General features: G+C 44.5%; 1 protein-coding gene across 1 annotated transcript; it reads right to left on the bottom strand.

Annotated features, from left to right (window-relative positions):
- Window positions 1–3062: 3062 nt before the first annotated feature.
- On the bottom strand, window positions 3063–21416 carry TM9SF4 (transmembrane 9 superfamily member 4). The gene is made up of 18 exons (XM_073682798.1): window positions 21269–21416; window positions 13983–14096; window positions 13804–13903; window positions 10951–11119; window positions 10116–10245; window positions 9730–9853; window positions 9395–9513; window positions 9201–9312; window positions 8831–8901; window positions 8614–8746; window positions 8440–8521; window positions 8239–8314; window positions 7909–7992; window positions 7656–7831; window positions 6814–6877; window positions 6310–6429; window positions 5981–6070; window positions 3063–5903 (listed from the first exon to the last, which is right to left on the bottom strand). Exons 1-18 carry the CDS (start codon window positions 21281–21283, stop codon window positions 5754–5756), a joined length of 1929 nt encoding a protein of 642 aa, XP_073538899.1. The 5' UTR covers window positions 21284–21416; the 3' UTR covers window positions 3063–5753.
- Window positions 21417–23172: the final 1756 nt, after the last annotated feature.

Here is a 23172-nt window from a genome sequence, read left to right on the forward strand (position 1 = left end):
TTTCATTTTCCAAAGAGTCTGTGAGGAATGAAAAGTGGAATCTGATTGGTTACTAAGGGCAACTGAGCCAGTTTCACTTTACACCATGTTTGATAAATCTCCCCCTTCATAACCTTATTACACTTTCTGTCCACCTACTTTTGGACCACTGTGTGTATATATATATATATATATATATATATATATATATATGAGAAACATGCTAAAGTTGGACATAAAATAAGTGATCAAAACAGATTCACATTAGTAAAAAAAAAATATATATATATACACACACATTTAAATATAACACCTGGTACAAATAAATTAAAGGGGCATTTCACTTGCGGCAAACCCATATTAGTTCCTGTCGCAGCTTCATTCACAATCCAATGTTAAAGGAACAGCCCTTCAGAAGACTGGCTGAACCCAAGATGAATGTTTATGGCGCTCAGCCACCTTACTATGCACCCCTTTTTTCCCCACAGGGCTGCCCCCAATTTCTGGTCTTGCCATCTGATATGGCAGATAATAAGCCAAGGTTGTATTCCCCTTTAAGTGGAGCAATCTTCTACTCCTGTTTCTTCACTCATGTGTATTACTCTATTGTGCCTACGTGGAGCATAGCATCCAGCGAACCGGTCTGACTGTGCCGCCGACACTACAACAGGAACCTCAAATATTTGCAATAGAAAAGGAAAAACTTCAGCTGTAAAACTTTATTTTCTTTGCATTATGTAGCTGTAGACTTCAGGAAGTGCCCCTCCATGTTCTCCTGTATGTAGAATATACCGACCTGCGTCACCCCAGGGGGGAGGAAGGGTATATTTTATATAACAGGGCGGGCTCCGGTAGCATCGTCCTCGCACTGCGGACCAATCACTGACATTGTAGCACTTTGATATAAATAGTTTTTGGTTGATTAGCGGAAAATCATTCAAGTTGTTTTGTAATATGGGGAGGGGGGAAAAATTAATGTTCTATTTTTTGGGGTTTAAAGAGTGAAGTTTGCTAAATAAACATTTACTAGAGGACACGATGCCTGGAGTCATTTATCTGTGTTACGATGGCTGCCAAAAAAAAAGTCAACACCGCGTCATTGAGGTATATATAGTGTGTGGAAACAGAAGACTGGTGTGACGATCACTAGCCACTCTACAGACCACCAGGAACAACACCAAGATTATGCCACAGTGACAAGTTGTGTTTTTTTTTTTTAATTGTGTAATCCAGCATAAAACCAGGCGCATCTTGCTACACATTAGACACTTTGGCCCCGATTCATTAAGACTGGTATTTCGTACTGTAGTCTTAATGATGGACATGCAAGAATAATATGTACATGTCACTTAATGAATTCAGCACATACCCGTGTTATGCCAGAAATGGTACTCTAGTCAAGGACAGGAGTAACATTTGTGACATAACACAGCTACTGTCCAATAATTTGACAGGCGGATGTTTGGCAGCTCTGCCTGCAACTGGTGTGAAAACTAAACTCTCAACATTTTTGCTCAATTTGTGCAAAGATTTTGCAACTTTCAATGTTTTGCCCCACTTTTCTAGTGCAAACGCTGATAAATCGAGGCCTTTATCTTACACTGGCTTTTGACTGAACTAAAAACCAGACAATCGCTCTTTGCTGTATCTTGCATTTACATTGGAGCTTCAAGATAATTTGGCAAACATGTAGAAACACTTGCCTGCTGTCTTCCAGAAACCATGCCTCCTGACCATGGGTCGGTGTGTGGTGCTCAGATCCACTGATGTGAATAAGGCTGAGCTGTGTGATGGCATATGGACATGTGTGATGCTTTTTTTTTTTTTTTTTTTTTTTGGAGGAAAGCTGCCATGTGGTTTTTTTTTTTATTCTGGATAACCCCTATAAAGGAGGACCTTTCAGCAAAAAAAAAAAAAAGTTGAACTGGACACAATGTAATAGTGGCTGCAGAGGGAATAAACTTTTTTTTTTCCTCTTTAAATTACTCCTTAACCTTGGGGAGATATTAGCTATGAAAATATTTGGCACCTATTGACTTAACACCCCCTTGGACTTCGAGTTATCAAGATAGTTTTCACTGGGGGTGTGTACTTCTCCCTGTATCATGCTGACCAATCATAGGCAGCAACACAGGAGAAAAAGAACACACACCCACCATAGCTTAGAGCAGGTTTCTCCATGTGTGCTATATTATAATCCAGCTCTGATCTCCTGGTCTAACCACCTGAATTATTATGACACCTTTCAGATAAGGTCCCTGTGGGGAATAGGGCGACACAGCTGAATTTACCTGTGCCACATTACAAACCCTTCTAGCAGCTCTGCTGTACTGCCCCTCCTCACATTATTGATAAGTCTATGGCAAAGCAATCACAATCATCTCTGCAGGGCTCAAGTTGTATTCGATCTGCAGCGCTATCAGAGCAGGGTCTCATCCCACACAGGAGCCCAAAACAGACTGCTCCTGTGTGAGACATTGACAGTTCTGATCTCTTTGCACAGCGATTACAAGTTGCTTGAACACAGCAGAAAAGTGTTATTACATCTCACACATGAAGAAACCTGCTCTAAGCTATGGTGGGGGCGTGTTTTTTGCCTGTTGTGTGTTGATGTCCACTTATGATTGGTCAGCATCATACAGGGAGAAGAAGTACACACCCTCAGTGAAGACTATCTGAGAACACCCACTTGAACTTAAAAAATAACTAATTAGGAGCTAAATACTTTGATTACTAACATCTCCACAGCAGAGGTGAAATTTAAATAAATTTAAAAAAAAACAAAAAAAACTTTATTCTGCTCTGTAGTCTCTTATTACATCAGATGTCCAGTTGAACAGGAATAATTTGGCAAAATATCCTCTTTAAAGCATCAGTAATAATCAAGATGGTTCAAGAGTAATGAATTTCCAGGATGAGGGGGGTCATCTCAGACTTGCATCACCTCCCAGGTCAGAGGAGAACACAATGGATTTCCCCTTCTCTATGGCAAGACTACAAGGGACAGCTCTACATCATTGCAGTCCTGCAGTGCCCATTGTGTGAGGTTTTCTTTCGTTAGAAGAGATCAGCCCACCAGCATGAAACACCTGAAGGGGCATTTATTTACAAAAAGGACACAAAGATGGACAACAGTAAAAAATAAAGACAAATCGGCAATTTCAAGAGAATATTCATTAAAAATTGAAAAATAATTTAAAGTGAACTCATCACCCAAACAGAGAGGAGGCAGTGGCGCCACAAAGTCATCGCATCTCAGATATGTAAGTGACGTCTGCTATGAACAGATCACAGTACGACTGTACATAGGGTATATGGAATCGGGGGGAATCAACTCCAGACGATCCACCCCCTTGGAAACAGATGAGTAACACATTGTCTGAGGCGCCAAAAGATACAAGAGGAAGAGATCTGTGGGCCAGAAATGCCACCAACTCTTTCCCTAAAGATTAATAGGGGGAGGGAGTCCATGACTATTCCAAAAGGAAAGACAATAGATTTCGGATAAGTCTCCCATTAAATACTTCACACTGTTGCAATTACAATTCATACAGATTAATAAAGCCATAATCCTTTTTTTTTTTTTTTTTTTGCAGGAAAGATGTGGAAATCCAACATGTCTACCTCCTGTGTGTCGGGGATGGTTCACTTTGAAAGAGGTATTCCTGCTTTATAAAGGGTTTGAGCAGCAATTCTAGAAGTAGTGGAGAGAGGATTCTCGTTGGCTGGCAAGGCAAGATGCCACGCACATATCCTGTTCTAATAGGACACATGCAGAAAACCTGCCGGCTGTCATACGGGTCACCATGTCCACAGTGGAAACGAGAGGCGCTGCTCAACGTCCACTGGGGAAACGAGAGGCGCAGCACAACCCCTTTAATCATTGTATAATGAAAAGTTCTGCAACTTTCTAATACACTTTGCATTACAATTCCCTCATCATTTTCAATAGCTCCACTTGCTGTCAGGAAGTAGTTAAATTAATGGTTTACATCTGAATGTTGAAAACCTAATCTGCCTTAAAGGCTGTGTACACACACGGCTGTCACAATTTTTTTTAAACAATGGATTTTCAAAATGACAAAAGTGTTACAATTTTCCCGTTAACTCAAAAAAAAAAAAAAAAAAAAGCCACGTGTGAATGCAACAAGAAAACAAAAACATCACAAAGTGATGAAATTGCAACATATGAGCATAGTCCAATATTTCTAGCAGCTTTGAGTTACTTACGACTGTAACCAGCCTGTAAGCCAAAAGTTCTGGTCTCCTGACACTTCTTACCTGTACTGATACACTGTAGCAAACCATCAGGGCTAGCGGCAAATTTGTGCTCACGCCTTGATCCAACCTCGGGTCTTCTCAACCCTTTTCTACTGAGGACTCAGACGGACCAAGATGGTGCCTGGGCCTCACCACACGGACCAAGATGGTGCCTGGGCCTCACCACACGGACCAAGATGGTGCCTGGGCCTCACCACACGGACCAAGATGGTGCCTGGGCCTCACCACACGGACCAAGATGGTGCCTGGGCCTCACCACACGGACCAAGATGGTGCCTGGGCCTCACCACACGGACCAAGATGGTGCCTGGGCCTCACCACACGGACCAAGATGGTGCCTGGGCCTCACCACACGGACCAAGATGGTGCCTGGGCCTCACCTTTCGGAGCACAAGGTTATGAAACTATGAATTACCACTCAATTTCCTTTTCTTTTTTGTCCTGAACACTTAAAATAGAAAGTTAATCATTTATGTTGCAAAACTAGAGATTCTTGCAGCCAGAAAAAGCATTAGGCAGCTAATCCTCTCCAACCACTAGGAGACGCCATGCTGCTTGAGAAGCCCCTTTCTAGATACATTGTAAAACATTCAGCTGTGAGAAGTATTTGCTCCCTCATGTTTCCATCTGCCGACAGCAATCGGGGATCTTGGGAAAAGTAAGGAAATCAAGCAAAGTATATCAGGAAGACGCAGAACTTTTCATTACATGATAATGCTTTACTTAAATCACCCCCCTTTAAGTCCGTCTCATGTGCTGAATACATCCAGGCTGATTCTTTCGTAAGAAAAAAATAAAGTGAGAAAACACCCCCATTGTCCGCGGCATGAACCATGTGAGGACTTAAACTTTTCTCTGTAACGAGTTCATTCTTGAGCCTTTGACCTGATCGGTGCCATAAAGAAAATCAACACAGAATCTCCCAACCAAACCCAAAAGATATAGGATCTGGCCGACTCCTCCCCCACAGAAAGCATGCTTCATTTTGTATTCACAGGCCTTGGCAAAGGTGACTCCCCCCAGTTGGCGATCATTACTGGTTGGCATCGCTGGACGGCACCCACCAGCTCATCGTGTGACCAGGTGAACCACAGAAGCCTCGCTGTGCCAATAGGACAGTCCAGTTTTTCCAGTTCCTCACCTTCATGAGCGCCCAGCCACCAAGAAGTCAAAGTGTGCCCGTCTCCCGCACCTCGTCCCCACTGATCAATAACACGCAGGAATAATAATTTAAAAAAAGAAAGGAGCGGACAGAATGGTAAAGATGGGAATGATCCGGCTAAAAAGTAAAAACCCGCACTGGAAAAAAAGGAATACCAAAAGGGTTAAAATACAGTTTTAGGATACGATGCCTCGGCCCATCCAGGGACACAGTACCAAACAATACATTCTGGATCATGAAGATGATGGTGGTTACTGTCATCTGATGGAGGCGTCTTGGCGGAGGAGTCCGGCTCTGCCTTGTGCAGGAAATGCTGTGGGGGAGCACGGAGTCAGTCTATTTTCACCGCTGCGTAGATTTTCCGAATGAACATGTAGGCGGCGTAGAAACCGATGGTCCCAGTGAGGAGCCAGAAGGAGAGGACCATGAGGGTAGTGTAACCGAAATACAGGAGAGAAGGGATGAACTCTACGATATCCAACTGTGAGACAGATAAGGGTGAAGATCAGATTCCAGCTTAATAACAGCAAAGTGATCAATGGCAGGACACAAATTTACCTTATTCACGAAATAGAAGACGGCGTAAATCAGTACATAGAAAGCAGACCCTCCAGACACCAAAAACGTCCTCCACCACCAGCGGTAATCCTGTTGAACAGAGGCTCATATAAAATCACTGTCATAATTATCATTGTGTACACTACTCAATGCTGAATCATTTTGTAATATCTCTTTATTGGGGTCAGCACTCAATTTTATTTGACAACACATCCTGCAGTTAAATGATAAAATTCTCACTCCTTGCAGCCACCACTAGGGGGAGCTCATTGCATACAGATGAATACAGCGCCTCCTGAACAGAAACATGCAGGAAAATGGCTGCTTACCTCCGCACAGAGCTGAAAATAGACCATGACGATGCTGATCTGGGAGCAGGACACCACGAGGATGATGAACACCAGGAACAGGAAGCCAAACAAGTAGTAGAACTGATTCTCCCAGATGGCCTATGACAAAGATAGAGATGTAAGGAGGAGGAAGCATTTCTTCACTATGAAATAGGTACTTAATATTAGCAGAGGTGCTGTATACACAACGATAACATGTTTTATGGCCGTTTGTAAAGTAGGAACAATTTTTTTTGTTTATTTTGAATGCACTACTATAAAATGTAGTAAAAATTACTTACAGAAATATACACACCCTTCGAGGAGGAAAAACAGTTTCGCCAAGTAAAATGGCTCAGATAACCGAAGTCATCATTTATGTAGGATCTTGAATCAGTCCCATGAGAGATTTTTATCCAGATCTCAATCACCTCATGATCATAAGTCATTAATAAGGATTGTCTTTCGTTAATGTTTCACGCATACAAAACTAAGAAAACTTACACTGAAGATGAAGAACAGCTCAATGAACATGGCTCCAAACGGTAATATTCCAGCCATCAGGATTCTGGGAAAAGACATTAATATGATGGGGTAAAGACACCAGCCAGGAACAAATTGAGCCACCAATGTAGGCCACCTGCCGCACCGACCCACCCACGGAGGGCGCCTGCCACACCGACCCACCCAGGCAGGGCACCTAAAGAACTATAAAATTTCTTGTTTTGCGTCTTCTTTTTTTTTTTTGATACATGGGGCTTCATTTTTAGGTCATTGCCATATTCTTCTTTTCTGTTATCGGTGGAAGAATAATTGATATAAGTGTCTGTTTATCAAGTTTATTTTATTTTTTTATGACCACAGGACCATTAAACATATAAAAAAAAAAAAAAATTGTTCCCCATTCTGTAACAAAAACTTTTTATATATCAAAACTTTTTTTTGTTTATAAGGGTAGAGCTTGTAAAAGCAATTTTAATTGACACTGGCGATTTTTTTTTTTTTTTTTTTTCCACACTGTTATCCCCATAAGGTCATAAAAGACCTTTGAGGGGAATTTAAAGATTGAAATAAGCTAAAAATAAAAGTATTTCCCTCGTAACTGGGGCTGATGTATTAGCCTCAGTTACAAGGGAAATCCTGGAACTCCTATGACCCATTAGCTCCTGCTCTCCACCTATACACTGATCACATGACCGCTGTGTATAGAGGAGGAAATGTTATGGGTGGTCCGGAAGCAGTTAAACAGAGGAAACAGCATTGTGGATCCTAAATGCCCTGATCGGTAGCTGCAAGTTATATTGCATAGAGCTGGTGTCCGATTCAGACTGTAAAGAAACACTTACCCCACAAACCTCTTCATGTACCAGCGCTGCTCTGGAATCTGCCGGGGAATTTGGTTGGTCCGGACAGGGTTGTCGTATGGCTGCTTACGGAAACCAAAGTAATATCCAAGGTAGACGAGAGGGAGAGAGATGCCAAACCACATACAAAGCAAAGCAAGCATGGTGGGGAAGGGGACCTGCAGAACACAGACAGGGGTTATAGTACTCACAAAGGACAATTATGAGGAGCCATGACCAGGTATACAAGACTCACCGCGCCAGAGGAATGCTTGCCCCAGATGAAGCAGTTCAGCACGAAGCAGATGCTAAACACCACTCCTGGGTACAGAGTTGCCGTCTGCAGGGAAAGAAGTACAGATCAGACTAAGCACCAAAATGCTGTATTTAGCTTGCACCAATCCTGTATCATCATCTACTCCTATACCCTCCAGAGCTGCATTCACTATTCTACTTAAATCAGACTGCAGAACAGCAGCTTGGTCCTGTGAGATGTAACCTGTTTGGAAACTGAATGCAGCATTAAATGTGACTAGTGTATAATACCAACAGGGAGAAAAAAAATGCATAGACGAGACATACTTACACAAAAAGCTCCTTTGCGCCACCTATGGCCCTTCAGAGTACGGTATAGACGGCCAGCAAAGAATCCTCCGAAGACTCTGGAAAGATCAAAAAAATTATGTCAATGGGATTAGACATGGTAAAAGTAGATCGATCCCTAATACAAGAAAGGACAGCCATGTTGTATGCATATCAGTGGCTAAAAGTTATAGGATAGTCATACCCCATGAACATGAAAAGGAAGCAGGCGGTGGTCATCAGGGCACCCCGGCTTGACGGAGACAACATTCCCAGCATGGCCACAACTAAAGGAGACAAAAAAGCCCACGGTGGTAGAAATGACTGTGTTCTTCAGTCTGCGTCCTCATCATAACCCCCACCATCACTACACACTCACAGATCACAATCAGGACCATGCAGAAGAGCTGGATCCCAGATCCTAGCAAGGAACTAAGGATCATGGGATACTGGGGAGGCCTGAAGACGTCACCATGCACCAGCTTCCAGCCGGACTCCTCCATCGTGTCTTCCTGTGAGAAGAAGCAAAAAGATGCGTCAGAGGACAATGAGGTCGCCAGGTTTAATTACTGACGGTGTCAGAGAATGGAACTCACAATATCATCCTCCTTGTTGTAGTTTGCAATATCCTTCCTCAGGGTGCGGATGATGATCATGCTCAGAATACCTGGGGCCAGAAAAAGAGAAGGACTGAGTACAAAGTTCCATCCAATAGTTAACATCTTATCATAATCTACTCATAATTGTGATTTGTCGGATCACTGGTCCTATATTCCAGTCACATCCAGAGCTGCAGTCATAATTCAGCTGACATACTACAGTTCCTGTAGCGTTCATAGGCAAGAGGAGAGATGAATCCAACAAGCTTAAAAGCTTACACAGAACTACATACGCAGCTTCAGACATGACTAGAGCAGAAGGTGAGAACCACTAAAGAATAAGAAAACTATAGTAAAAGGAGCCCACCTGACAGGAAGAAGACGACCACCACAGAGTTGATAATGGAGAACCAGTGAATCTGCACGTCGCTCATGGTCAGGTACGTGTCCCAGCGAGAAGCCCACTTGATATCACTCTCCTGGAAGAAGAAGATAGAAACTTCTTAATGCAACAAGTTCTTCAACATACAACCCACAAGATCAGTAAGAAAATCCTCCCACCTCCCAGTGCACAGAGTATGTAAACCGCAGTTTACTCTCCTTGGAGGGCTCGATCTCCTGGGGTGCAGAATTGGAGCCTTCGGGGACAGTGCAGCTTCCATCCGGAGTGGCCTTCAAATCTGCAACGTACAAGGAATTAAACGGTAATATCAGGAACAAGGAGCTCTAGTATGCATGTCCCATTTATAACACCACAGTCCTATGTGGAAGGGGGATCTTGAGAATCCCTGAGGCACCAGGGACAATTTGCACCTGCACACTCTGCATCCCACACACCTACGGCACGACAGCCATCGGTCGTATTTGTTATAGAATAGCCATCACACTATCCTTACCATCCATTTTGATGCTTTGAGGAATGACCTCGAACCTCACAACCCTAAATGTGGGCTCTTGGTTTTCTTCCACTTCTTCCCGATGGAAGTACAAATAGAACGACAGGTGATTGTGGATATAAAACTGAAAGAAGAATGGGTGATATTATAGAACAGATATGCAAATAGCTTTGATTAAAAATCTCCTACTGTCTGATGGCCAGAGTTCCTGTGTGAACAGTGTATCTTTACAGACTACAATCTTCCTACTATTCCACTGTCCGGACATTATTAATAAAAGGACTGCAGGATCTCACCATGCAAGGTTAAGTTGTAACCTGTAGCCATAAAACACATAGCTCGGCACAGGAGCTGTAGACCAAAAAGTTAATAAAATATAAAGTCACCTTGCTGTTGTCGGTGAACCCTAGTCTGTAGCCATGCTCAAACTGAATATCTCGATCCTTCCTCTTATCGTCATCATCATGACCAAGATGGACGTCCAGCCTGGTGGCCACTGGCAAATTGTCTGCTATTCTGTATCCAGGTATACAAAAATGTTATATTAATATCAAACCCTCCATACATAAAAAGGGGCAGAAGAGGGTGTTACACAGAATATCAGTTTATAACCCCTAAAATGTCTTCTCCAATACAGGCACTTCCAGATTGGCAACTGATTTATGCCATCAGATCTCCATTGAATATGTCTTAACCAACCAAGCAGCATCCAGGGGTACCTGGCAGATTTCAACTCAATCAGGATAAGTGATAATAGAGCAGCATTAAAAAGGCTATGGACACCTTTACACCTTTTATTACTGTATTTCAAATATTAAGAAAAAAAAAACAACATTTCTCTGTTTTAGTAACATTTTTACATTGCAAGCTGCTTGATGCTGCTCAGTCTAAAACCCAATAGTTGGCTCCCTTTACAGCTTCATCTTTTGCCCTTCCTCAACTCTAAGCTTCATTTTGATCATACTAAAATAAAAAAAAAAAATGGAGCTAAGATTTAAGTCCAGAAGAAGACAGAAGGAGCTGGATACTGAGCAGTCAGGGGACCACACTATCAGGACCGACAGTGAACAGTATTCAGCAGCTATCAATGTCCTGTACTATATGCAAGATGCAGAACCAAAATATATATTTTTTCACATAATATTGCTAAAAATATGCAATAGCTGTTCACAGGCTTTAAGCTTCATGATTTAAAAGGAGTCAGATGGATAAGAAACTTACAAGTGCACATAGTAATCCTCCTGTATCCGTTCTGCTATCAGTTTGCTGTCATCAGCTTTAAGCACCAGGGGGCTGTTGGGAGTGTTGCATAAAATCTCACATTTCTTGTTATTATTCATTAACACCTTAAAAGGAGTGTTAACGATTCGATCGCCTCGCAAGACTTCACCTGGTCAAGGAGAAAAAACAACATTGTCTCATGTAGTCTGCACAAGGAGACAGCTGGAAAGGCTGCACACTTAAATGTCACAAACCCCGACTATAACTTTACATGGACCCTGGCTTCATCCAAATATGCAAATATTTAAAGTAGACCATATGGAGTTTATACAGTTAGGCCCAGAAATATTTGGACAGTGAATTTGGACAGTGACAAGTTTTGACATTTTAGCGAAGATACAGTTATATAATCAATATGGGCTTGAGGTGCAGACGCTCAGATTTAATTTGAGGGTATTCACATCCTAATTGGAGCAAAGGTTTAGGAATTGCGTCTTCTTTTTAAAGCGACTAAAGGCAATTGGACAATTATCTCAAAAGCTCTTCCATGATCTGGAGTCGATTCCAGGTGTGGCATTTGCATTTGGAAGCTGTTGCTGCGAACCAACAACATGCGGTCAAAGGAGCTGTCAATGGAACAGATCGTTAGGCTGTAAAAAATGAAATCCATCAGAAAGATAGTAGAAATGTTTTAAGTGGCCAAATCAACAGTTTGGTACATTCAGAAAAAAAAAAAAAAGTTTACTAGTGAGCTTGGGAACTCCAAAAGGTGTTGACTTCAGCAGAAGACAACATGGCGGATGATCGCAGAATCCTTTCCAGGGGAGAAAAACCCCTTTACAACATCCACCCAAGTGAAGATCACGCTCCAGGAAGTCTGTGTTTCATCATCTTAAGTCTACCATAAGGAGAAGACTTCATGAGAGCAAATACAGAGGGTTCACCACAGGTTGCAAACAATTAATCAGCCTTAAAAATAGAAAAGGCCAGATTAGATATTTTTTTAGGCAAAATGACTAAGCCAGCCGAGTTCTGGAAAAGCATTAACTGGTCAGATGAAACCAAGATCAATCTGCATCAGAGTGATGGGAAGGGGAAAGTATAGGGGAGGCTTGGAACAGCTCATGATCCAAAGCACACCACATTCCCTGTAAAACACGGTGGAGGCAGGGTGATGGCACGGGCATACATGGCTTTCAATGGCGCTAGGTCACTAGTGTTTAATGATTATGTGACTGAAGACACAAGCAGCCGGATGATTTGTGAAGTTACAGGCTGATGCATTCTGCTCAGATTCACCAAATGCAGCAAGGTTAATGCTCCACAGGACAGATGGACTAGGACCCAAAACATACTGCGAAAGCAGCATAGGAGTTTAAGGCAAAGAAGTAGAATATTCTGCAATGGCCGAGTCAATCAATCACCAGATCTCAACCCCATCGAGCAGCATGTCACATGCTGAAGACAAAACTTAAGGCAGAAAGACCCACAAACAAGCAACAACTGAAGTCAGCTGCAGTAAAGACCAGCAAAGCATCACAAAGGAGGAAACCCAGAGTCTGGTGCCGTTCATGACTACTAGACTTCAGGCAGTCATTGCCTGCAAAGGATTCTCTACAAAGTATTAACAATGAACATTTTATTTATGGTAAAGTTAATTTGTCCAATTACTTTTCAGCCCCAGAATAAGTAGGCTTTGGAGAAAAATGGTTGTAATTCCTAAACTTTTCACAGGATATTTTTGTTCAACTCCTATAATTAAGCCTGAAAGTCTACACTCCAATTGCCTCCCAGTTGCATGCAAAGCTGAAATCACAAAAGATACGGTCACTGTCCAAATATTTCAGGACCTAACTGTAAATGGAGACAAATAGGGCTGGCTACCTAACAGGGTTGCTCCATTATCAGTCACAGTTGCAGTAAAAGGAGTCTCTCACTGTAGAGAATATCACATAAACGTATCATGATGTAATTGGGTGACAAGCAATTTACCACCTGCCAAGAAAGGCAGATCACAGGGGTCTCAGCGGCAGAAACCTTAACATTTCAGCTCCTAAAAAAAATAAGGACTGGAGTGACGTTCCCTCATGAAGGCTTCATCATGGCGTTGCCCACATGGTCTCCTGACCGAGCTCTAGCAATAATTGAGGGACTCATAGCTGAAGAGGATAGACCGCCGTTCCAGTCTCCAGTTTCCATCTGAAGACCATGTGAGCAACACCATGAAAAGTCCTTCATGAAAGAAAATCAAACTGGTCCTACTCCCACGATTATGGTGTGGGGTAGTTTAGTGTACGGTAGCCGGGCCCCCCTATTCTTCATTCCAGGTGCAGTAACAGTTCGACATTACATTGATTTGGTGGTGAAACTAATTGTACAGACATTTTTCAACACAACAACATAAGGCCACATGTTCCTCGTGCTACTGTGAGCAGCTTGTGTGGCCTAAACAGGCTACCATGGCCTGCAGGGTCTCCAGACTTCTCACTCATCAAAAACATCGGTCAAACTGCACATGGAGCTGCCAGCAGAGGATCTTGATGATTAGCCCAAGTGCATTCAGTGCGGCAGAACATTCCTCCAACAATCATTAATAATCTCATTGACAGCAGCCGAGGCTGTAAGTGCGGGGACTTCTGCACTGGGTGCTCATACTCCATACATCGAGATGTTTTGACATTTTTTCCATTTTTGTCATCATTTGCAGATAAGCAACATGTCTATCCATTCTGTGATTTCCATAACGCTATTACTTTTAGCAAGATATACATGCAGAAGACCCCATGAAGTAACCACGCTTAAACAGCCAGTCATTGTACCATATAACCCACTGTCAGCCATTGTGACCCTTACCCAGATTTTCTGCTTTGTAGGTGACCGTTGTTGGTCGGCAGAATGGCAGAGAGTAATATTCATAAGGCAGCTGTGTCCGGGAGCTGGTCAGCTTCACCGCCTGTATACAGGAGAAACCACACGTATCACCCATGAGGATCCAGTGTCTTACCGTCACTCATCACCAGAAATCAACTTACCTTTATATCTACAGGGTCATTTTGTCGAAAATTCATTGGCGCCACGCCTGGAACGTAAAACGCAGAGGTTTCACGAAGGAGGGAGATGCCGAGTAGCAGCCACGCACACCTCACCTGCAAAATACAACCATAGGGACATGAAGCATACATATAGTCCAATATATGGACTCAGGAGCCCATCAGCTGCTTACACCACAAATCCAGGACTAGTCCAGCATTGCCTTCACATCCATAGTACAATTCACTATTGACATCACAGTTCTCGAGAAGACAAGAGGGTAAAATAGAATTTGACTGAAAATTGTAATTATATAATTGTAATGCAGTCTATAAAGATAAGTCCAGATTAAAGCAAGGTAAATGCACAAGGACAAGGATCACTGCTGGGAAGGCGGATTATAGGAGGACGAAGGTCTGATTACACAATGTTAGTGGCAGGACCTCAAGTGCAAGGAAAGGTAATGAAATCCTTAATATAACCACTATCCTGGAGCAGCCCACAAAAGGCGTGAGAGCTAGGAAGGGACAGAAAACTCACAAATCACTAAAGACCAATGCCCTAATCTTATCTGCATCCTAACAACATCTTAACGCAGAAGTCTAAGTGTCTCATTAAAACTATTTGACTGAAAATGACTATAGTTCCCCGGGCTCCCAACCCTACCCTGACATTTTACAGCTATGCCGAGAATCTGCATTTATATTCCACCACTCCCCAATGTTTAACACAACTTATCCGCCATAAATCAGGAGAGAGATAGATGGCGACACCTTCATAATGTCTCTTCTGCTGGTAACTGGAATACCAGATGAACTACAGAACTGAGCAGAAAACACTGATCCAGTAACGTAATCACCCCCTAGAATAAAACTACTACAATACTGCCCGCTATGTACAAGAGTATAACTACTATAATACTGCCCGCTATGTACAAGAGTATAACTACTATAATACCACCCGCTATGTACAAGGATATAACTATTATACCACCCGCTATGTACAAGAATATAACTACTATTATACCACCCGCTATGTACAAGAATATAACTACTATAATACTGCACGCTATGTACAAGAATATAACTACTATAATACCGCCCGCTATGTACAAGAATATAACTACTATAATACCGCCCGCTATGTACAAGAATATAGCTACTATAATACCACCCGCTATGTACAAGGATATAACTACTATTATACCACCCGCTATGTACAAGAATATAACTACTATTATACCACCCGCTATGTACAAGAATATAACTACTATAATACCGCCCGCTATGTACAAGAATATAACTACTATAATACCGCCCGCTATGTACAAGAATATAACTACTATAATACCGCCCGCTATGTACAAGAATATAACTACTATAATTCTATGTACAAGAATATAACTACTATAATACTGCCTCCTATATACAAGAATATAACTACTATAATACTGCCTCTTATGTACAAGAATATAACTACTATAATACTGCCCCCTATGTACAAGAATATAAATACTATAATACTGCCCCCTATGTACAAGAATATAACTACTATAATTCAATGTACAAGAATACCACCATATAACGCTTAACGCTTGCAGACAAATGTTTTAAAGTCAAAATATCATTATAGGAAATCTGTGAATTCAGGAAAATGCAATTTACCTACAGATATAGAGTTAATCTGCAGGTAAATGGCATTACAATGCTGTCCAGTCGCCTTACTGATAGTGTAGCTACCGGGAGAAAATAAACTTTCCTCCTGGGAGCTGCCGGTTTTTAATCATAGGTGCAGAAACAGAGGGACTACAGTCAGGGCTCAGTACATAGAGAGCGGTGGCCCTGATACCATGACAGCTCGCTCTGCACAGACGCACTTCAGAGATGGCGGTCATTCACACTACTGGGGTGTCTTACAGCCGCCGCTCACAGTATAGGAAGCAGTGACTGCAGTTGCTTCTATGACTAAAGTTGACGGCTCCCAGGAGGAAATAAAGTGCAGTTACCGGGAGAAAATTAACTTAATGGGGTTTATCCACGAAGAAAAGTTCATTTCAATCAATAGATCTTGGAAAAATAATAACTTGAACAAGTGGATGTGTTTAAATAAAATGTTCCTGTGCTGAGATAATCTTATAAATGTGCCCCTGCTGTGTACTGTGTAATGGCTGTGTCTGACCGTGCAGGAACATGGTCTGGTCATACCACATCTCCTGGGCAAAGAAGTCACCACCATTGGCCTCCGGAACTGTGGAGACGTGTCCTGTGCAGTGATGGATCTCACTTCTCTCTCTGGCATCTGGTGGAGTCTGGATTTGGTGAATACCAGGAGAACGTTACCTGCCTGACTGCATTGTGCCAGCTATAGTTTGGTGGCGGAGGGATAATGTTATGGTGCAATTTTCTTGGGGGTTGACCTCAGTTCCTTAATTCCAGTGAAGGGAAATGTTAATCCTTCAGAACAAGCCATTTTTGACAATTCTAGCTTATAACTTTGTGGGAACAGTTAGGGGAAAGCCTTTTTCTGTTCCGCATGACTGTGCCCAGTGCGCTAAGCGAGGTCCATAAAGACATGTTAGAGGAGTTTGTTGTAGAAGAACATGACCAGCCGCACAAAGCCACAACCTCAGCCCCATCCAACACCTTTGTGATGATCTAGTACACAGACTATGAGCCCAGCTTCTGCTCCAACATCAGGGTCTGACCTCACAAATGCTCTTCTGGAAGAAGGGGCAAAAATTCCCATGGAAACCTCCAAAATATTGTAGCAATCCTTCCCAGAAGAGAGGAAGAGGCAATAGCGGCAAAGGGACCAATTCCATATTAATGCAGAGTGGGATGTCCTCCTGTAGGTGTAATGTGGAGGGGGCACAATACTTCAGTTCATATAATGTAAGTTATTCCCTGCCGATATGATGGCATATGGGATAACTTAATGATTGCTGGGGATCCGACCATTGGGACCACTACAGATCCTGAGAACGGTGTTTGCAGTCTGCACCCAGCCATTAAACAAGATTTAGGAATCCGATCATCTAAATGCAAAACAACACTAATCTCCATGCGATAATCAAGTGATTGTAGTCTTCTACTCCCTGTTATCAGCCACTTGAAGCTGAAGAAAGACCAATGAGTAACTGAAAAAGTTGAACCCTCCCTGCCCCCATGATCACAACTTTAGATAACATATCACCAGTGCTGAGACCACCGCAACCCTGTGTTCAGTCCACTTAAAGGGCTTGTCCAGATTCAGGAGGGCTAAACCTAGGGGATTTAGAATCTAAACTGATCTAGGTGGGTCCTGCTGCTTGGACCCCGAAACTGGTCTGTGACTACAGTAGGAACTGTGCTGCAAGTAAAGCATCACAGTGATAGATGACAGATTGATGTATGGGGGGCATCAACAGGTCACCCCAAATCCACCTGCAGATTGTGGCAATTCATGGGGATGCTGATACCTGTAGATAAAAGGTTAAACAGGTCGGGTGCTGCCACTAATACAAAAGGGTCTCTCCTATATAATGGGTATGGGGGATGCAAAGGGTACCTTAACCAGGGATGGCTCCTATGAGATATTATATGTGGGAAGGGGTCTCGCTAATAAATAGGGGGCTGAGCTATCACTAATTGTCTCTGCAATGTAATCATTATGGATGGGTGGGGGGGTCTCTCCTATACAATCATATGGGTGCAGGGGGGTCTCTCCCATGGCTGTGGAGTCGGTAAGCCAAACCTTCCACTCCCGACTCCCTCATACATGGCTCATGTTTAAGTGATAAATTTACTGTAGCACAGATTCATCTCAGCTAAAAGTCTAGACCCTTAGATCAGGAATAGGACAGACATTTATAGGACATTTCATAACTTTCCCAAATTCTTATGAAAAAAATATTCCCCACAAACTGCATTAAACTACTGTACCCAATTTATTATATATTTTAGGAGTCAGAGTCGGTCCATTTTATACCGACCAACTCAGACTCCTCCAAAATGGACACCCACTCCACAGCCCAGGTCTATCCTATACAATCATATGAGTGGGGGAGGGGAGGGGGCCCTCTCCTATACAATCATATGAGTGGGGGAGGGGAGGGGGCCCTCTCCTATACAATCATATGAGTGGGGGAGGGTAAGGGGGCCCTCTCCTATACAATCATATGAGTAGGGGAGGGTAAGGGGGCCCTCTCCTATACAATCATATGAGTGGGGGAGGGTAAGGGGGCCCTCTCCTATACAATCATATGAGTGGGGGAGGGTAAGGGGGCCCTCTCCTATACAATCATATGAGTGGGGGAGGGTAAGGGGGCCCTCTCCTATACAATCATATGAGTGGGGGAGGGTAAGGGGGCCCTCTCCTATACAATCATATGAGTGGGGGAGGGTAAGGGGGCCCTCTCCTATACAATCATATGAGTGGGGGAGGGTAAGGGGGCCCTCTCCTATACAATCATATGAGTGGGGGAGGGTAAGGGGGGCCCTCTCCTATACAATCATATGAGTGGGGGAGGGTAAGGGGGGCCCTCTCCTATACAATCATATGAGTGGGGGAGGGTAAGGGGGGCCCTCTCCTATACAATCATATGAGTGGGGGAGGGTAAGGGGGGCCCTCTCCTATACAATCATATGAGTGGGGGAGGGTAAGGGGGGCCCTCTCCTATACAATCATATGAGTGGGGGAGGGTAAGGGGGGCCCTCTCCTATACAATCATATGAGTGGGGGAGGGTAAGGGGGGCCCTCTCCTATACAATCATATGAGTGGGGGAGGGTAAGGGGGGCCCTCTCCTATACAATCATATGAGTGGGGGAGGGTAAGGGGGGCCCTCTCCTATACAATCATATGAGTGGGGGAGGGTAAGGGGGGCCCTCTCCTATACAATCATATGAGTGGGGGAGGGTAAGGGGGGCCCTCTCCTATACAATCATATGAGTGGGGGAGGGTAAGGGGGGCCCTCTCCTATACAATCATATGAGTGGGGGAGGGTAAGGGGGGCCCTCTCCTATACAATCATATGAGTGGGGGAGGGTAAGGGGGGCCCTCTCCTATACAATCATATGAGTGGGGGAGGGTAAGGGGGGCCCTCTCCTATACAATCATATGAGTGGGGGAGGGTAAGGGGGGCCCTCTCCTATACAATCATATGAGTGGGGGAGGGTAAGGGGGGCCCTCTCCTATACAATCATATGAGTGGGGGAGGGTAAGGGGGGCCCTCTCCTATACAATCATATGAGTGGGGGAGGGTAAGGGGGGCCCTCTCCTATACAATCATATGAGTGGGGGAGGGTAAGGGGGGCCCTCTCCTATACAATCATATGAGTGGGGGAGGGTAAGGGGGGCCCTCTCCTATACAATCATATGAGTGGGGGAGGGTAAGGGGGGCCCTCTCCTATACAATCATATGAGTGGGGGAGGGTAAGGGGGGCCCTCTCCTATACAATCATATGAGTGGGGGAGGGTAAGGGGGGCCCTCTCCTATACAATCATATGAGTGGGGGAGGGTAAGGGGGGCCCTCTCCTATACAATCATATGAGTGGGGGAGGGTAAGGGGGGCCCTCTCCTATACAATCATATGAGTGGGGGAGGGTAAGGGGGGCCCTCTCCTATACAATCATATGAGTGGGGGAGGGTAAGGGGGGCCCTCTCCTATACAATCATATGAGTGGGGGAGGGTAAGGGGGGCCCTCTCCTATACAATCATATGAGTGGGGGAGGGTAAGGGGGGCCCTCTCCTATACAATCATATGAGTGGGGGAGGGTAAGGGGGGCCCTCTCCTATACAATCATATGAGTGGGGGAGGGTAAGGGGGCCCTCTCCTATACAATCATATGAGTGGGGGAGGGTAAGGGGGCCCTCTCCTATACAATCATATGAGTGGGGGAGGGTAAGGGGGCCCTCTCCTATACAATCATATGAGTGGGGGAGGGTAAGGGGGCCCTCTCCTATACAATCATATGAGTGGGGGAGGGTAAGGGGGCCCTCTCCTATACAATCATATGAGTGGGGGAGGGTAAGGGGGCCCTCTCCTATACAATCATATGAGTGGGGGAGGGTAAGGGGGCCCTCTCCTATACAATCATATGAGTGGGGGAGGGTAAGGGGGCCCTCTCCTATACAATCATATGAGTGGGGGAGGGTAAGGGGGCCCTCTCCTATACAATCATATGAGTGGGGGAGGGTAAGGGGGCCCTCTCCTATACAATCATATGAGTGGGGGAGGGTAAGGGGGCCCTCTCCTATACAATCATATGAGTGGGGGAGGGTAAGGGGGCCCTCTCCTATACAATCATATGAGTGGGGGAGGTAAGGGGGCCCTCTCCTATACAATCATATGAGTGGGGGAGGGTAAGGGGGCCCTCTCCTATACAATCATATGAGTGGGGGAGGGTAAGGGGGCCCTCTCCTATACAATCATATGAGTGGGGGAGGGTAAGGGGGCCCTCTCCTATACAATCATATGAGTGGGGGAGGGTAAGGGGGCCCTCTCCTATACAATCATATGAGTGGGGGAGGGTAAGGGGGCCCTCTCCTATACAATCATATGAGTGGGGGAGGGGGCCCTCTCCTATACAATCATATGAGTGGGGGAGGGGAGGGGGCCCTCTCCTATACAATCATGAGTGGGGGAGGGGGCCCTCTCCTATACAATAACGTGAAGGGGGGGGGGGGTAAAAAGCTCCTATACAATATTATAGGGGAGGTCTCAGATACAATAGTATGGTATGGGGGAGGTGTTTCCTATACAATAATATGGGGCGTGAGGGTCTCTGCTACACAATATTAGGGGGGGGTCTTTCTTATACAATAATATGGGGAGAGAAGGGGGTCTCTCCTATGTCACAATGTTTTGGCGGGACATCTCTCCTATATAATAGTAGGGATGGGGGTTCTCTTCTATATAATATGGGGAGACGGGGTTTCTCCTATACAATAGTATGGATGGGGGGGGGGGTTCTCTCTTATACAATATTGTGGGTGGGGGTCTCGCTTATATAATGATATTGAGTGGATGGGGGGGGGGCTCTCCTATACCATAATGTGGGTGATGGTCTCGCTCATGCAGTGCTGTGGTGGTATACACCCAGATAATGCCATTATATAAGATGAGGGGGTCAGGAGTTCCCCACTTCCGGGACACCAGGCCCCTCAGCTTTATTTCCGGTTCCGCTTTCCCCTCCATTCCTCTCCGCCGGCCGCGGTATCGCCTCTGCAGCCCCCTGCTCCCCGTCTGTTCATCTCTCCTTTCCCCCTGAACCCCGAACCCGACGGAGACACCGACTCCAGCACTTACCGCAACGGCCGCCATCTTGGATCCACGTGTCCCTGGTGACGTAGACGGAAGTGACCAGTCCCTTGACTACCGTAGTTTATTACCATGGGAACCGGAGTCCTCTGGAAATGCTCCTTAAATGTGTTATAGAAATGGCTGAGGCTCCGCACTGTGTACTGACGTCGCCTGGTATTTACATGCTGGAAGCCATCCATCGCCCTCCTGACCTGTGACCCCGGCGTCACATGACTTCCATCACGCCTGTCACTGACCCCATGTAACTCTTATCAGTAAAGACTTCAGCTCAAACACCAGTCCGTGCGCCCCCCGCCTCAATCTCGATGGCTGGAAAACACTAATATGGGGGCATCTGTGATTTACCCTAATATGGGGGCATCTGTGATTCACATTAATATAGGGGCATCTGTGATTCACACTAATATGGGGGCATCTGTGATTCACACTAATATGGGGGCATCTGTGATTCACACTAATATGGGGGCATCTGTGATTTACCCTAATATGGGGGCATCTGTGATTCACACTAATATAGGGGCATCTGTGATTTACCCTAATATGGGGGCATCTGTGATTCACACTAATATGGGGGCATCTGTGATTCACACTAATATGGGGGCATCTGTGATTCACACTAATATGGGGGCATCTGTGATTCACACTAATATGGGGGCATCTGTGATTCACACTAATATGGGGGCATCTGTGATTCACACTAATGTGGGTGCATCTGTGATTCACACTAATATGGGGGCATCTGTGATTCACACTAATGTGGGGGCATCTGTGATTCACACTAATATGGGGGCATCTGTGATTCACACTAATATGGGTGCATCTGTGATTCACACTAATGTGGGGGTATCTGTGATTCACACTAATATGGGTGCATCTGTGATTCACACTAATATGGGGGCATCTGTGATTCACACTAATGTGGGGGCATCTGTGATTCACACTAATATGGGGGCATCTGTGATTCACACTAATATGGGGGCATCTGTGATTCACACTAATGTGGGGGCATCTGTGATTCACACTAATATGGGGGCATCTGTGATTCACACTAATATGGGTGCATCTGTGATTCACACTAATGTGGGGGTATCTGTGATTCACACTAATATGGGTGCATCTGTGATTCACACTAACATGGGGGCATCTGTGATTCACACTAATATGGGGGCATCTGTGATTTACCCTAATGTGGGGGCATCTGTGATTCACACTAATATGGGGGCATCTGTGATTCACACTAATATGGGGGCATCTGTGATTCACACTAATATGGGGGCATCTGTGATTTACCCTAATATGGGGGCATCTGTGATTCACACTAATATAGGGGCATCTGTGATTCACACTAATATGGGTGCATCTGTGATTCACACTAATATGGGTGCATCTGTGATTCACACTAATATAGGGGCATCTGTGATTCACACTAATATGGGGGCATCTGTGATTCACACTAATATGGGGGCATCTGTGATTCACACTAATATGGGGGCATCTGTGATTCACACTAATATGGGTGCATCTGTGATTCACACTAATATGGGGGCATCTGTGATTCACACTAATATGGGGGCATCTGTGATTTACCCTAATATGGGGGCATCTGTGATTCACACTAATATGGGGGCATCTGTGATTCACACTAATGTGGGGGCACCTTTGATTTACCCTAATGTGGGGGCACCTTTGATTTACCCTAATATGGGGGCATCTGTGATTCACACTAATGTGGGGGCATCTGTTATTCACACTAATGTGGGGGCATCTCTTATTCACACTAATGTGGGGGCATCTGTGATTCACACTAATATGGGGGCATCTGTGATTTACCATAATATGGGGGCACCTTTGATTTACCCTAATATGGGGGCACCTTTGGTTTACCCTAA

This window comes from Phyllobates terribilis, unplaced genomic scaffold, assembly GCF_046119375.1.
Source record: "Phyllobates terribilis strain yellow unplaced genomic scaffold, ASM4611937v1 Scaffold_5__5_contigs__length_657084704, whole genome shotgun sequence".
Lineage (NCBI taxonomy): Eukaryota > Metazoa > Chordata > Amphibia > Anura > Dendrobatidae > Phyllobates > Phyllobates terribilis.

Coding starts and splice junctions, on each gene's coding strand:
- TM9SF4 (XM_073682798.1), bottom strand. Junction 6,878..7,655: donor TACATGAAGAGGTTTGTGGG/GTAAGTGTTTCT, acceptor GTCTTTTCCCAG/AATCCTGATGGCTGGAATAT. Junction 6,430..6,813: donor AGCTGTTCTTCATCTTCAGT/GTAAGTTTTCTT, acceptor TCTTTGTCATAG/GCCATCTGGGAGAATCAGTT.